General features: G+C 39.2%; 1 protein-coding gene across 1 annotated transcript in view; it reads right to left on the bottom strand.

Moving 5' to 3' along the window:
* ARV1 (ARV1 homolog, fatty acid homeostasis modulator) overlaps positions 1-15,232 on the bottom strand; it is a 23,916-nt gene extending 8,684 nt beyond the window's left edge. The window contains exons 1-3 of the mRNA XM_042446174.1: positions 15,025-15,232; positions 7,339-7,458; positions 3,601-3,754 (exon numbers count right to left, since the gene is read on the bottom strand). Of these exons, the coding sequence (XP_042302108.1) occupies positions 3,601-3,754; positions 7,339-7,458; positions 15,025-15,132 (382 nt within the window). The 5' untranslated portion in view covers positions 15,133-15,232. The remainder of the gene's footprint in view (positions 1-3,600; positions 3,755-7,338; positions 7,459-15,024) is intronic.
* Positions 15,233-15,293: the final 61 nt, after the last annotated feature.

Raw genomic sequence — 15,293 nt, 5'->3', positions numbered from 1 at the left:
TAATCAGACAGTTGCCTGCCCTCAGGCTTACAATCTAAAAGACACGAAACAAAAGGAGAAGGGAATGGTGGAGGGAAAGGGGATGAGGTCCAGTGGTTCTTCTCTCCCTCTGAGGCCTGCACCAAGGCAGATGTATTGGAGGGAGGGCTCTTCCTTCTTCCAGGCTAGCCCTGATGGAGCTGGACCTGCCTGGTGAACTCCCTCTCAGGCTGGCGGATGGCAGTGATTGAGGGCGGAGTCTCCTTACTCTCAGGCTGGCGGATGGCAGTTATGGAGGGCGGAGTCTCCTTCCTCTCAGGCTGGCAGATGGCAGTTATGGAGAGCGGAGTCTCCTTACTCTCAGGCTGAGAGTTGTTTATATCTTAAAATATGGGTATGTTATCTTTGATACTGAAAAATATAGGCTTGAATTACTTCTGTTTGTGGAACTTGCGTCTTTCAATCCTTGATCTACACTGATTTAGATACTGTCATGGCCTGTCAAGAGCAACTCTCGGAGGAGGAGGATGAGCTTCCTCCAGAGCAAGAGCTAATTGAGGCTACACCAGGTGCTAATCCTGCTCTGCCAGGTCAAAGCTGTATCTCCCAGCCCCAGAGGAGGAGGCTCAACCAGGTCCTAGTACTAGTGAGATGCCTCCTGTGGTGCAACAGCCTAGTGGTGACTCTGGGGAGGAATCATGCCTGGATGTGCCTACCTATAAACAAAGAAGGGCTGAGAGTGCTTGCAGGCGCAGATCCAGGAGAATTGCAGAGAGGCAATTAGCAAGCCAGCCTCAGGTGGCACGGGGGAGAGTTTCCCTTACTTAAGGTGCAGAGAGGCATCAACTCAGGGTCAGAGTTTATTGCATGATCCTTTGGTGTGATTGCTGCCGGCACTGGCTCCTTGTTGCTTTGACCTTGGAATGGACTGGACCCTTGTTATCTTCTGGCTGCTTTGACCCTGGACTGATTTGACTGCTCTGACTTCTGGTATCCTGACTTTGGCTTGGTTTTCGGATTGCTCTCTAATGCTGACTCCTTGCAAGGTCTGTGCACTGCTTCCATTTGCTGTGCTAAACCATTCTTATTGGCATAGTGTGGGTGTGCTGGCTGCAGTCTAGGACAGATATAGATATTTCTATACACATATAGAAATGTTCAGTATATTGGATACAACATGTAACTGGCTCCAGCCCAAGTCACCATTTTGTATCTAGTTCTGATTTATGGACTTCAGGGTTCCAGTAAATAGCAAAATGTAATGTTTTGATAGGCCTTTATAATTGAGCAGGAATTGGTTGTAATCTTGGAAGATCCATTGAAAGGAGTAAATCATCTAATGTGTGAATTTAAAGAATTTGGGAAATATGCGGGGAATGTGGGGAAGGAACAAGGGGAGAAAATAGCACAAAAATCGGGCTGTTTAATATCAAAGAAGGTTAAGTATCTGGGGATCTGGGTCACAAATAATAAGACTTATATGAAAATAATTATGTAGTTAAATGGAAAGAAATCAAAAAGGAGATACTAAAATGGAATAATCTGCAACTGTCAATTCTTGGGAGAATTGCCTTGTTAAAAATGTCTATTCTGCCAAAGCTTTTCTTTCTTTTTTATAATTTACCCATTGTTGTGAAAGGGGAATTGTTACAAAATATAAATAAGGTTATGAAAAAATTTGTATGGAAAGGTGGAAAATCTAGAATTAAATGGGAAACATTGAAAGATAGTTGAGAACGTGGAGGATATACGGCACCCGATATTAAATTATATATGTGGGCCGGAAAATTCAACTGGATACAAGATTGGGTAAAATTGGAAAACCCAGATTTATTAAATTTAGAAGGAGAAGGAGAAGGATTAAGGAAGGGATGGCATGCCTATCTTTTTTATAAAGATCAGGTATCATACAAGGATTTTAAAAATCATTACATAAGGAAGGCTCTTCTTCCAATCTGGGTAAAAGTTAGAGATAAGTTTTATAAGAAAGTTCCCCTATGGATTTCGGTACAGGAAGCCTTTTACAAGAATGGGAGGAAAAAATCAAAATGGTTAACATATAAAGAATTAGTAAAGGTGGGAGTAAAAGGGAAGCCAGAAATGAAAGAAAGAGAGGAATTAATCAAGGAAGGAGTTATATTGAACTGGTTGGAATACATGCAAATTAAAATGAAATTTAAAGAAGATATAAAAAATAGAGGGATTGAAGTGACTGTGAACAAACTTGATGAAATCTGGTGGAAACCGCAAAGAAAGAAGATAGCGAGATTCTATAAACTATTACAGTGGACCCTTGTTATACGCTGGGGTTTGGTTCCAAGATCCCCCGTGTATAACAAAATCCGTGTATGCTCAAGTCCCATTAAATATAATGACATAGCAAAATAGTGTCCCTAATAAAAAAATGGAACATCAAGGTAAATTTATACTTTTTTGGAACATTTTCAAACCGTGTACACTTGAATCCGTGTATAAAAAATCAGTGTATAAGAAGGGCTGACTGTATTACAAAGAGAATTGGAAAAGGAAACAATAAAAGAGAATATGATAAAATGGGCAAGGGATATAGGCCACCCAATTTTATATGAGGAGTGGCAGAAGGCTTGGGACAAAACAAATAAGTTTACTGCCTCCCAAGCTTTAAAGGAGAACCATCTTAAAATAGCAAATAGATGGTATTTGACTCCAACCAAAATTTAAAAAATCTATAAAATACCAAGTTTGAAATGTTGGAGATGTGGTAAAAAGGAAGGAACCACAATTCATATGTGGTGGACATGTAAAAAGATCAAAAATTTCTGGTTAAAAATACATTTAGAGATACAAAGAGCGTTTGGTATACGGTTCAAGATGTTACCAGAACTGTATTTATTAAATATTTTATCAGCAATCGACAGTAAGACCGAAAAGAAATATTAGAGAGTACTCATATTTAATTACAGCTGCAAGACTTTTGATAGCGCAAAAATGGAAGGATAACAGTCCTCCTCAAATAGAAGATTGGAGGGTAAAGGTATATGAGATGAGAGAAATGGATAGACTCACCAAGATATTGAATAACAGGGCAGAATCAGAAGTGAATGAAAAATGGGCCCCGATATTACGGATATGAGTTAACCAAGCAAGATTGTTTGAACTGTAATAAGAAATAAGTGGAATTGGCAAATAGAAAAGGTAAGAACAATGCGTTGATTGTATCTGGACAAAGTATGTTCGACATGTAATAATATATTGAGAGAAAACAAGTGTAAATAAGATAATAAAATAAAATAAAATAATGGAAAAAAAAATAATTGAGCAGGAATTTGAATCGGGCCCAAGTTCAAAATACTGTGTTGGAAAATGCTTCCATCAATATACTTTGCTGGACAATTAAATACTTTACATTTTCACATGTGTGCCCATTCAGACAATTGAATGCTGTAATGTTTTGACTGCTGCGTGTCATGCTAACAAATTCAGTGAATTCAGAGAATTCAAGAGATAGAATTATGACTAATGATCTCACAATACATATGTTCTGCACTTAATAACTACAATGCATTTAGTCAAGTTAAAAATTTTATAGTAATACATTTTAAAGACTAGAAAGAATATCTTGCAACACCAATTTGAGCTTACCCATAGATGCTATTGCAAACATTCGATAAAAATCCCATTCTTTGGCATATCTAATAAAATCATCAGGATCAGGACTTTGGCTTGAATCCTGTAGCTGCAACCACCTGAGATAAGCTTCACAGAGCAAACAGAATATGCAGAGCTTGCTATGAATCTGCAGTATGAAAAAACGATCAGCATCAGAGGCAGACATTTCATTCAAAATCTTTTTTAGCAATAATAATAGTAGTAATAATAATAGTAGTAGTAGTAGTAGTAGTAGTAATGGGATTTATTTCTTACACTACAGATCAAGATGGGGAACACCAGCGAATTAAACATATAACAGTTAACTGATACATTTTTTAAAACATTCAATGCAAACTTTAAAATTCATAATTTAAAAATGTTCTGGATAATCTTGCAAAAAAAAAAGAAAAGAAGATGACTTTTAAGTGCTGTTCTGAACTTGCCCAGCATATGCAACTGTGAAATCTCTTCTAGCAGAGTCTGGGGGTGGTTGAAGAAAAGGTTCTGAGTAACAGTTGTCAGCCTGCTTGTGGCTGACTGAATTAAGTGTCACCTAGAGGATCTGTGCATATGCGGTGGATTATACAGAAAGCAAATCCTGTAGGTAACCTGGACCCAACCCATGTAGGGATTTTAAGGTAATAACCAACACTCTAAAGGCTTCGGCAGCTTCTTGAATTCCACGAGCTAATCCATCGTGGATGAGTGCAGTCTTGAGCATTCCTTGAAGGGCAGTAGTGACATCCATAGTGCATCATCAAAACATCGCGCTATGAAGCTGCCCACATAGTGGAGCAAAAGAGCCGTCTGTTTCAGCCCAAAGACAGGATAAGAGGCAGAAGCATGTTAGCTGTTTTCTCCATGCCTGCGTTGCTGATTTATTATTAAGTCTAGACTGGGAGATGGGAAAGGTTTAAAGAAAAAAGAAGAGATCCTCCCACTACTGCTCAAAATTATTCCTTCATGCCACCTGTCACAATTGAGAGGCTCCTTTCATCGTGAACAGTTCTCTAAAACAGTTATCCATTTTTGCTTTCCAGCACAGATAGGTAAAGGTTGTGGGCTATTCAACCAAATCTGGTATCTTTCCTGTGGGACCCAAGCTACCACTTTCCAGACTTGATGCCAGGGTTAGGTGAGCCCTAAGAAAAATACAGTAGGGTCTTATCTGTTAGCATGCCATCCAAAAATTTGTGTTTCCATGGATAGCAAGCCCAGATGGTCTAAACTGAGGCGTGTGCATGTGGCTGCACCACCAGCCACATGTACATAGTGTTCCCATAGTAAACAATAGGAGTTGAGGTCCCAGGTTTTTTGTTATCCATGTGTGTGTGTGTGGGGGGGGGGTTCAGGATAGCTCCCCCATGGATACAAAGGGACGACTGTAACACAAATACTGTCACCAGTGCTAACCACCCTTAACATTCTCTATTAGTCTCTTTGTTCACTTCCAGATAGGTTGGCTGATTTGACAAACTGTGGTAGAACAGGATACAGGTGTACTGTAGCTGGGCAGGTAAGAAGTGGCTGTTTGACACTGCTAAGCAGAAACCATTTGTACACCTTAGTGTGCAATGCTTGGCAAAAAACTGGTAGCCACTTGGCGTTCAATACAGCCCAGCAGCCACTTGGCTCCCACTTAGCATCCCCTGGACAAATGGTGAAACAGCCTTCCCATATTGCCAAGCACTAAGGCAGGTGTGGAAAGATTCTAGGACAAAAATATGCATGTCAGTGAGAAACAGAGAGACTTGTCAAAGTCTCTAGAGGAACAATGTAACCCCTCTAACCCTTAAAGAGTTGCCCATCCTATTTTATAGCCTGTTTAGACATGGATGATATCAATACCATCCACTTGGAGCAACTGTTGGGGCTGCTTCTGTATATGCTCTTCTTGGTGTGAGAACCTTCCATGCATGAAAGTTGCAGTCTCTGCTGATTTCAATGCTCTGAATGGTACAAAATATTTCCTTACACTTCATTTTATTTTGCTACTGAAGGAAATATCAGTCCTTCCTCTCTCCAAGTGGAAAAAGCTATAGAAATAATACAGGTGTTTTTGCTAATCACCTGGAGCTTGGATTCCAACATGTTACAAGGGTCTTCTCCACCTGGATGCTTTCTAGGAGCAGATTCCAATTAGGAGTTACACTGATGGAAGGCAGAAAAATCACAGAACCATACAACTGGAAGAGACCATAAGGGTCATCCAGTCCAATCCCCTGCCATGCAGGTACACAGAATCATAGCACTCCAGATATATGGCCATCCAGTCTCTGTTTACAAACCTCCAAAGAAAAAAACTCCATCACCCTCCCTGGAAGTGCGTTCCACTGTCGAACAGCTCTTACTGTCAGGAAATTCTTCTTAATATTGAGGTGGAATCTCTTCACTTGTAGTTTGAATCTTATGCTCTGCGCTCTATTCTCCGGAGCAGCAGAAAACAAGCTTGCTCCATCCTCAACATGACATATCTTAAAATATTTAAACAGGGCTATCCTATCACCTCTAAACCTCTTCTCCAGGGTAACCATACCTATCTCCCTAAGTGTCTCCTCATACGGCATGGTTTTCAGACTTTTCACCATTTTGGTTGCCCTCCTGTGGACAAGCTCCAGCTTGTCAATATTCTTTTTGAATTGTGGTGCCCAGAATTATTAGTATTCCTGGTGAGCCCTGACCAAAGCAGAAGACAGTGATACTATTACTTCCATTGATCTAGACACTATACAGTGGTCCCTTCCTATATGCGAGGGATCCGTTTTGGACCCCCTCGTGTATGGGAAAAACCGCCTATGCTGGAGTCCTATGGATTCCTATAGCGGTGCGCTCTGGTGCACAGCAGTGCCTGCACTTCGTCAGTGCCCAAATCATTTTATCTACCAGGGTTTGCCATCTGCGTGAACACAAGTCCACGTATGGCAAGCTGGCATATGGTGTGGGCAGACTATACTTCTATTAGTACAGCCTAGAATCACATTAGCTTTTTTAGCTGCTACATCACACTGTTGACTCGTGTTCAACTTGAGGCCTATTAGGACTCCTAGATCTCTTTCACATGTACTGTTGTCAAAACAGGTGTCTCCCATTCTATATTTCCCTTTCATTTTTTTTTTGCCTAATTGCAGTACCTTACATTTCTCTGTGTTGAAATTCATTTAGTTAGTTTTGGCCCAGCTTTCTAATCTATTAAGGTCATTTTGAATTTTGATTCTCTCATCTGAGGTATTAGCTTTTCCTCCTAATTTGGTGTCATCTGCAAATTTGATAAGCATACTCTCTGTTCTTGAACCAGGACTAATAACAGGCTGTCCAAATGCCTCTTAAATGTTCTCCAGAGAAGGGACACTTCTTTCCCATTAGTGTTCATCCAGGACATATACAAACAAGTATTGACTGCAAGAAAACCAATATTACCTAAGCAAGCCTTTAAAATTCAGAACTATTTTCAGAACACTGCTGCTTACTGTTCTAATGAAGAGACTGCTCAATTATGATTCATTTCATGAATAAGTTATATAAGTACAGCAGGGATTTAAGATACAGTACCTTATTTTCTAAGGAAACAGAATAGGAAACTAAGAATATTTACTAAAGGGAGTACATGGAAAGGAAGAAGCAAAAATCAGATCCAGATTCAATATTTTCATTATGTCTTGTCAATCTGTGATAAGATCTAAGTATTTTACAGTAAATGAAGAAAAGAAAAAGAAAAAAACTGTAACTTACATTTATCTCTATATTGAATAAAATATGCCTGTAAGCCTGTGCTTTGCATAAGATTGCATTAATTAAGATGATAACAGGATCATATTCTATATATTTGTCCACTGGTTTCTGACAGGATTTCTGAAAACAAGATAGCAAAGGCAAGTTTTAAAACCCAAAATTGTAATATTGTTTAAAAAGCACATTAAAGTTTTTTTTTGAGAGGGGCCACAGTGCCCTAAAAATGTCCAGAAATAGTATGTTCTACATCCTATATAGTTTTTATTGAAAATGTTTTCTAACATAGAAAGATAAATAGTTTCCAGAGTTTCTTGTGAAATGTCTCACATCAAGGAATGTGCTCAAAGCTCATAAAGTCTTATTGCTATGATTACAAATTTCTATTTATGAAATGATCTTGCGTTTAAATTTCAGTATTTCATCACATACTATCTGAAGACAGGCATTTTAGGATTAACTGCACACTATATATTAAATAGAAACAGAGCTATGTGGTTTACAAGACGATCGGAAAGGCTATTAAAACTATTATTGGGCCCTTCAATAACAAGGACCAAGTAATGCAGATGAATTCCAGAAATACACCAGTCACAGCTCATCTGCAACAATGGAAATGAAAACTCAGTGTTAGAAAACTGCCTTGAGAGTTACTCTTTAGTGGAAAGAATAACTTGGAAAAATAATTAGACAGGATTAGGAAGGGATTTTAGAAACTTCAAACACATGAAAAATCAAAAGCCAATCCAAGTTTTAATAACCACTATGTGAGAATATCATTATTGAATATTTTATATTTTTATAAAAACAAAGTTTTCCAAAATAATAACAAAAAGAACATACACATATACAAATTCATTACCCTACATATAAACATACACAACAATCATAATACAGAAAAATGAATCACCACATAAAATAATCAAACCATTATTATTATAAATACATAAACACTACTTCCAACTAGTTTCCAGGGTTTCTGGGATTTGATAATCCTGATCCATCAACTTCTGGATAAGCACAAATTCCATCATGTCATTACAGTGTATTAAAAAATAAAAGATGAAATTTTTGCATATTTAAAACAGATACAAAGCCAGATTTAATCAAGGTTGTTTCTTTGGTGTTCACCAATGGAATCATTTTTAAAGAGGGAAATATACACAAAAGTTAATGGGATGAAATATAAAGACTTACTGACAATTGATAATAGCCAATATAGACTATTTATTTGGGTTTACAGTACACCTGCTTATGGAATGCTGTTGTACAGTTGCCTGAAATCCACAAATATAGCCACCAGGTTGCTAGTCATGTGCAGAAATTTAATTCTGACCGCCTATAGAGGAAACCTGCCATATGCCATACATAATATACCTATAAAAGGTAACTAGTAAGGAAGGGGAGTAGACAGTGCCTTTTTTCAAGCTGAAAAAATCTTTCAAGCAATCCTTGTGTTGATGTACTATTGGTGTTTCAGGCTGATGGAAAGAGCTGGTAAACATACTGCCTACTGATTACTTGATGTTGTGTCTTTGGAGAATGGGTGTGTTCTAGATAGAAGGAGATGACTATTACCTATATGATAAGATGAAAAAGGCCAATTAGGCAACTGTAATAGAAAATCAAAGAGTCATTTTTGTCCTTCCTTGGACCTTGGTGGGCCATACATCTGTCCAATCCCTGACAAATTGCCTCCCAAATGTCAAAGCACTCCCTCCAGAAAAGAAAAATTTCTGAGGGCTTTTTGTTGTTAACTGCCCTTGAGATGGCTCAGATTCATGGCACCCCTGTGGAGGAAACATCTCCAAGAACCCCTATCCTCCCCTGCTCTGCCAGACCCTAGGTCCTGCAGATTCAAGCCTGTGACCTCCCTGATTGAGTCCAGCTATCTGACATGTGATCTTCCTCTCCGAGAATTTTTTCTAATGAGCCTTGCTTTCTCATGATGTGACCAAAGTATGATAGCCTCAGTTTTGTCATCTTGGCTTTGAGTTTAGGTTTGATCTGTTCCAGGATCCATCTGTTTGTTTTTTGGCCGTCCACAGTATTCTCAGCACTACATTTCAAGTCAGTTTATTTTCTTTTTATCCACTTTCTTCACTGTCCAGCTCTCACATCCATACATAGTGAGGGGAATACAATGGCTTGGACAGTTGTAATTTTAGTGCTCAGTTGTATATATTATCTAGCTCTTTCATAGCTGCCCTTCCAATTCCTAGTCATCTGATTCCTTGACTACAGTCTCCATTCTGATCAATCTTTGACTATTTTGATTTCATCAATATCTAGGCTGATTTTATGTAGATTCTCTGTAGTCATTATTTTTGTTTTCTTAATGTTCAGCATTAAGCCTTTGAACTTTCTTCTTTAACTTTCCTTAAAAATTGTTCCAAGTCTCTCATATTTTCTGCTAGTAGTATGGTGTCATCTGCATATCTTAGGTTCTTGATGTTCCTTCTTCCTATCTTCCTTCTTTTTTTCTGAGTCTAAACCTGCTCTTCTTATATTTTCTGCATACAAGTTGAACAAATAGGGTGATAGAATGCAGACGGGCCTTACCCCTTTCAGGGACATAGCAGGATTTTGGAAAGGAGGGGTCCAGATTAAATGCCACCATTATATTGGGTCTTGGGTGTAGTAGCGCGGCGGCACGCACCATTCATTGTATCTAATGGAAGGGGGGGGCGGACCCCACAAATCCCTCCCTTGGCTACATCCCTGCCCCTATGCCAATTGGGAACCATTCTGTTTCTCCATATTCTGTTCTAACAATACCCTCTTCTCTGGGGGCTACAAATTGCTATTTAAATGTAATCTTTCCTTTATTTTCTTTTTTCTTTTCAAGAAACAGGAAGTGACTGGATGTGATGGATATTAGTGAATTAAAAAATTAAACGAAATAATAAATTAAAACATGACAGATTGTAAGCCTGAGGGCAGGGAACCGTCTAACTAAAAGACTGTATGTACAGCGCTGTGTAAATTTACAGCGCTTTATAAATAAAAGTTAATAATAATAAATAATAAATACTCATCAAGTAGAAACTAACTGTAATGTCAAGAACAGCCAGCCTGTCATTTACTCTGAGACTAATGCTTAATTGGATAGTATCACATTGCACAATCACCTTGCAATGTGTATTGAATGGAACGAACTCAATACTTCCTAATGTAATATTTGGCTGAAATCTTAAAATTGCATTTGACATTCTACAAAATAGAGAAAAAAATGGCTGCTTCTAATTAGAGAATGAAAACCATGTGAACAAATCGCTCAAGTATTCATTCATGTATTCCAATTCCACTCATTCATGTATTCCAACTGCCAGCTATTTTTAAATGTAAGTAAAAACTAACTGCTGCGTTTGACCACAGTTGGTGCAAAAACTGCTTTTGTTTAGGTAACAGATAACATACAGTGAAGACTATAAAATATCACCTCCATTTTATTTTTTTGCACTAGGAACAGAAGATGTACTGGCTAGACGACAATAAATTGCTGCTGAAAGATAGTCTGAAAACGGAAAAGATGTAACAGCACTTAAAACGTGTTTTATTTCCACTGCAGTGCCCATCTAGCTCTTTCATCAACTATGCCATGTGCTGTAGTTATTAAAGTTAACTCTCTCTCTCATATTTTAAGCACATACAAAGTGGTCTTCAATGGCAGTGGAAACAAGAAGCTCATATAACCACTCAGCCTCTTTCTCTTCTTCCCATAGCTACTCTTCAGATGCTCAAGAGATGCCCTGACACTAATATCAATGTACTGAATCAGCAATGCTGGCTAGAACTGGGACATTTTGAGATCTGAATGCTAGAAAGAGATAATATTAATGACAGACTCAAAGAGCTTACAAACACATGCTCCACTAAAAAGTAGTGAGAGCCTGGAAGGCTGAACTAGGAAAAAGTTAAAAACAAAATTGAAAAAGATAAAGTCAGTTAGCCAATAGTCTGTACAGAATCAAAGTAGAATAAGAGAGATGAGCAAAAGATATGTTAAACACAGTGTGAAATCTATTAAGAATCAGATTATTATAATGATAATGTCATACTGTTGTGCTGACCTTTCAAAATTAGAAGGCTGCTGTGAAAAAACATAGATCAAATACAGGCATAGGATTTAAGACGCCAAGGAAGCCCCCTCCACTCATCTTCAGATCTTATCTTCACTGTACAGACAATCATTTATACAAAACTGAAAAAAACCTATTTTTAAAATGTAAGTACTGTACAATTAACAAGAACGTTAATATCAGATAACATTATCTAAACCTCACTTATCAAAATTAATTATCAATTTCTTTCTGTCTATTCCTGCTAAGTCACGTGTGAGTTTAATCCTATGCAGACAGAATTTTAGTTATCCCAATGTTCTCAGATTATTCAGGGCACTTTTATAGTTCTGGGCAGGGAGTGGGAGGGAGGAGAAAAGTTACCATCAAATAAGTTACCATCATTCCAGAACATGGGTGGGAAACTACTAGGGAGGAGGCCCCCTAAAGGACCTCAGAGGACCATACACCCCAACTCCAGAGTTTAAAAAAATAGATTCCCAAACAGATCTGCCCACCCACAACTCCCTAGGAGACATTTGGCCATTTTTTGGCTTATATTGGTGTTTCTTAGATTTAACCAGAAGTTGATTTCTGATTTCTTGTTTAATACAGGCCTCTTCTGGAACAAGAACTACCTGGGGGAAAGCAGAAACATGTCAAAAGACCCATACCCCTGTCACAGAACACAGGGTGCATGGCTTTTATGGTTAGCCACAGCCCTCCCCCACAGGAAATAATTCACAAAAATCCACTGGATGTGTGTTTGGAATGTCAACCCTTGATCTCTTGCAAACCACAGTTTCAAAACCACAAGATCCACTGGAGGTGATACAACAGGGCTAGAGCCTGGCTCAGCCAACTCTCCAGGAACTGGGAGAGCAGAGCTGGGACTTGGCCGGCCCGGGCAGAGCTGGAGCCTGGCTGAGCCTCAGGTTCCCCCTGCACCTGAGGGGCCAAGTCCTCCACATCGTCCTCCAAATCCTCCTCATGACTGACCATGAGAAAAAGTGTGGAGTGGCCTTGCCTGGTTCTTCATCCCTTTAGACATCCTTGCATAGCATCCCCATAGTAGCCTGAGTATCCTAAAGGCACCAGATCCCATCTCATCTTGGAGGTTAAGCAGGGTGAACTCTGGTTAATACCTGGATGAGAGTTGTTCTTGTTGTTAACAGCCCTCAAATCAACTTCAACTCATGACGACTCCAGGAGTGAGACACTGCCAAGATCACTATTCTCCACTGCCCTGCTTAGTTCCTGCAAATTCTGAACCATGATCTCCCTGACTGAGTTTATCCATCTGGTGCAGTCTTCCTCCCCTTCTACTACCCTCAAACTTTTCCAGCCAGCATTATTGACTTTTCTAATGCAATCTCAGTTCTAAGGTATGAAAAATCTTTAATTATTACAATTTTTCCATTATCTAATTTGAATTTGTATATAGATCGTCCATGGTTATCATTTTTGTTTTCTTAACGTTCAGCAGTAAGCCTTCCTTTGTGCTTTCTTCTTTAACTTTCCTTAGTAATTGTTCCAAGTATTTGTTGGTTTTTGCTAGAAGATCTCCAACTAATTCCAGTAGGCTGATATGAGAGGAAGGAACTGGCAAAACCACCTCTGAGTATTCCTTGCCTAAGTGCAAGTATTCCTTGAACTAAAGTTAGAATCGTTCAAGCCAGTGTATTCCCCATCACCATGTACGGATGTGAGGACAGTAAAGAAAGCAGAAAGAAAATCAACTCATTTGAGACATGGTGCTGGAGAAGAGCACTGAGAATGCTGTGGACAGCTAAGAAGACAAACAAATGCGTGCTAGAACAGATCAAACCTGAAGACTCCCTGGATGCAAAGATGACGAAACTGAGACTGTTGGACTTCAGCCACATCATGAGAAGGCATCACCAATTGCTGCTGTTGTTAATTGTCCTTGAATTGTCCCTGACTCATGGCAACCCTGTGGATGAGACCTCTCCAAGCCCCCATGTCTTCCACTGCTCTGTTTAGTATTGAAGGTGCAAGCCCATGACCTCCTTGATTGAGTCTAGCCATCTGGCATGTAGTCTTCCTCTCTTTCTACTGCATTCTACCTTTCGTAGCATTATTGTCTTTTCTGATGAGTCATGCCATCTAGTGATGAGACCAAAGTAGGACAGCCTTAATTTGGTAATTCTGACTTCCAGGGAAATTTCTGGCTTTATCTTTTTAAGAACTCACTTCCTTGTCTTTTCATCTGTTTAAGAACTCACTTCCTTGTCTTTTCATCTGTCCATGTTATCCTCAGCACGCTTCCCCAGCACAACATCTCAAATGAGTTAATTTTCCTCTTGTCTATTTTAATGGCTCATTAGAAAAGACAACAATGCTAGAAAAGGTGGATAGATGTAGAAAGAGAGGAAGGCTGCATGTGGATGGATGGACTCTATCAAGGAAGTCCTGGGTATCAATTTACAGGAACTGAGCAGAGCTGTGGAGGACATGGAGGGCTTGGAGATGTCTCACTAGGCTGACCATACGTATAGTTTTAAACAGGACAGTACCATTTGATTTATATTTCCAGACTGTCACGTCATTTTAATATGTCAATTTTGTCCCGTTTTCAAGGAGAAATGCCCTGTTATGTTGGGAAAATAGTTTGAAGATCCCTGTTTTGAAACTGTGGTTTGCAAGAGATCAAGGGTTGACATTCCAAACACACATTTGTTTCATTGAAAAAGATAAGATTTCAGCTAGACTGTTTAGGTATGGTAATAATAAAATCACAATCATTGTGTATCAAAAAGCTTTGCATATGGATATGGATAGATATGGGCTACTCTAGTGACTATCCCAAGATGTTCTGTTCCCTGTCTCTGATTGTTTTAATTGTATTTTTATTGCAGCTATCAATATGTTGGAATCATGGTTTTGATCTGTTTTAAGGAGGAGGGGATAATGGGATGTATTTGATTGTATTCTATGGTTTTTATTATTGCAACCTGCCTCGACCTTATAGAAGGTGGAAATAAATTTTATTATTATTATTTAAGAAGTTTATATATGGAGAAGAAATCCAGGACAAGGAAGTCTATTTTTATATTTCTTTTGTTGTTGTTTGTTTGATTTAATTCCTGTTGGTGTGCCAGGGAAGTTGTGCTAGGTGTGCATTTTATGAAGGTATGTAGGTATGTTGTTTCTGTATATTGTGTAAAGTAAATTTGCGTATTTTTAAATGTTTTGTTAAATAAAGATTAATAAAAAAGAAGAGATCTGTCTGAATTGATGAATGCTGCACTTGATATTTGTATGATATCCATCTTGAACTATAGTGCCATGTTCTACATAGGGCTGTCTTTAAAGAAGACCTAGAACCATAGAGTGGGAAAAGACCACAAGGGCCATCCAGTCCAACTCCCCTAGGTCCAGAACACACTGCAGAAGTAATCCAGTTTGGCACTGCTTTGACTGCCCTGGCTCAGTGCTAGGCAATCCTGGGAACTGTAGTTCTGTGAGAGACTGAGCCTTCTCTCTGAGAGAGAGCGAGAGAGCGCTCTGGTGTCACAACAAACTACAGTTCCCAGAATTCCATAGCCTTGAGCCAGAAAAGAGCGTTAACTTTAACTTAAAGGCCTTTCCCACCCCACGAACTCACGCAGATGGAGAGCCGCAGCACCCCGCGCTGGTAGTCCTTGTACAGCTCAGTCGCCTCCCCGTTGCACTCAATACACCTGTAGTAGGGGGCCCCAGGCTCTTTTTCCATCTTTCTAAGCCGGAGTTAGGCTTCAGAGGGACCAGTAGGCCTCAATTACGTTGCCACGGAAACGGACTTCCGGGTTCCTCCGAGAGGCGGAAGGAAAAGCCGAAGAGCATCTTGGTATATGTAGTCCCGCGACCAATAGGCTGTACAGGAACGTTTCGGGG

The sequence above is a fragment of the Sceloporus undulatus genome, chromosome 1 (genome assembly GCF_019175285.1).
Source record: "Sceloporus undulatus isolate JIND9_A2432 ecotype Alabama chromosome 1, SceUnd_v1.1, whole genome shotgun sequence".
Lineage (NCBI taxonomy): Eukaryota > Metazoa > Chordata > Lepidosauria > Squamata > Phrynosomatidae > Sceloporus > Sceloporus undulatus.
The sequence above is the reverse complement of the archived record's forward strand: the minus strand, read 5'-3'. Positions and strand labels throughout refer to the sequence as shown.